The 1,251-nt window shown below is 29.8% G+C and overlaps 1 protein-coding gene across 1 annotated transcript; it reads right to left on the bottom strand.

Annotated features, from left to right (window-relative positions):
• Positions 1-494: 494 nt before the first annotated feature.
• Positions 495-1,242, bottom strand: LOC136970571 (cytochrome P450 4C1-like). Its single transcript, XM_067265020.1, has 4 exons — positions 1,161-1,242; positions 1,026-1,092; positions 764-943; positions 495-703 (listed from the first exon to the last, which is right to left on the bottom strand). Exons 1-4 carry the CDS (start codon positions 1,185-1,187, stop codon positions 546-548), a joined length of 432 nt encoding a protein of 143 aa, XP_067121121.1. The 5' UTR covers positions 1,188-1,242; the 3' UTR covers positions 495-545.
• Between the last annotated feature and the right edge of the window lie 9 nt (positions 1,243-1,251).

Below are 1,251 nucleotides of genomic sequence, written 5' to 3'. Positions count from 1 at the left end.
AAAGAGGCCGTTAATGGCTGGTTCGAGAACTTGGTGGTAACTGAGTATGCAGAAAGCATAGAAAAAGCTGGTGATATGCTATGTAAATTTGTATGGCGACTACATAGAAAAATAGCTAAGGTATCATTTGTAATGTAAAATAAGTTTTGTGTCTGTACCTTAAATAAAAATATCTAGAAAAACAAACGTTCTTTACTTTTAGAATGACTCTCTGGCAACTCGGAAAAATCTGTGTGTTGGGTAAAAAAGTATTTTAGTTGGAACCAACTATCATTAAACTAAAGAAAGACAATATCATTTAAATTTTATTTTTACGACATTTATCATAAATTACAATTCATGAATGATTATTTATAATAGGTACAACGACTTTGATACAGTTGTCAAGATACCAATAATAATACACAAATTTTACTTGTCTAATAAACGTAAACGACAGATTTTAATGTCGTTTAGAAAAGTATTGATACTTATCTGGAGTATAGCCCAATGTGTATATAAATTTGTAATAAACGTTTATTAAGATAGAAAAATATAAAAGTAGTTTATCTCTTTTCTACCCGAATTCTTATTCCTGATACCGGACACAAAAATACTTCAAAAGAAGTAACGATTTTATCCTGAGAATCCAAAGAGTAAACTTTAAAATTTCGAAGAACATTTGCCAAAACTGTTTTCATTTTAACCATCGCAAGTTTACCTCCTGTAAATAAGTCATTTTAGTAATATAATTCTGTTTCGAATTTATTAACAAACCACTTACCGAGACAATTTCGTGGACCAGCAGAAAATGGCAGGAAAGCATAAGGATGGAGATTTTTAAAGTTTTCAGGCAGGAAACGATCTGGATCGAACACTTCTGGATTTTCATAGACAGAAGGATTGTGATAAATGCCATGGATGCAAATTACAAATGTAGATTTTGGGGGCAAAACATAATCATCTGTTTTAATATATTGCTAAAGTAATTATTAAAATAAAGAGTTAGTAATAAAAGCACCTCACTCTAATATGATACAACTAACCTATTTTTAGTTCGTATGGATTTTTTCTTGCAATGACAGGAAGAGGAGGATAGATTCTAATTGACTCCTCAAACGTTTAGTGTAGAATTCTATCAAATGAATTTTCGTATATATTTTAAAATATTTAAAGTTTACCTTTATTACGCATTCTAAATACGTCATTTTAAGCAAGTCGTTAACTGTAATATTTCTATTCTTGTCATGTTGGTAAATGCTCTGTAATTCC

Source organism: Centruroides vittatus, unplaced genomic scaffold (assembly GCF_030686945.1).
Source record: "Centruroides vittatus isolate TY-2023 unplaced genomic scaffold, ASM3068694v2 contig_2026, whole genome shotgun sequence".
NCBI classification, from domain to species: Eukaryota; Metazoa; Arthropoda; class Arachnida; order Scorpiones; family Buthidae; genus Centruroides; species Centruroides vittatus.
The sequence above is the reverse complement of the archived record's forward strand: the minus strand, read 5'-3'. Positions and strand labels throughout refer to the sequence as shown.

Excerpts from the sequence above, each read along its gene's own strand:
- LOC136970571 (XM_067265020.1), bottom strand. The coding sequence starts at position 1,187 with ATGACGTATTTAGAATGCGTAATAAAG. Across the intron at positions 1,093-1,160 it reads ATTTAGAATGCGTAATAAAG|GAGTCAATTAGAATCTATCC; the intron begins GTAAACTTTAAA and ends TAAACGTTTGAG. Across the intron at positions 944-1,025 it reads TCCATACGAACTAAAAATAG|ATGATTATGTTTTGCCCCCA; the intron begins GTTAGTTGTATC and ends ATATTAAAACAG.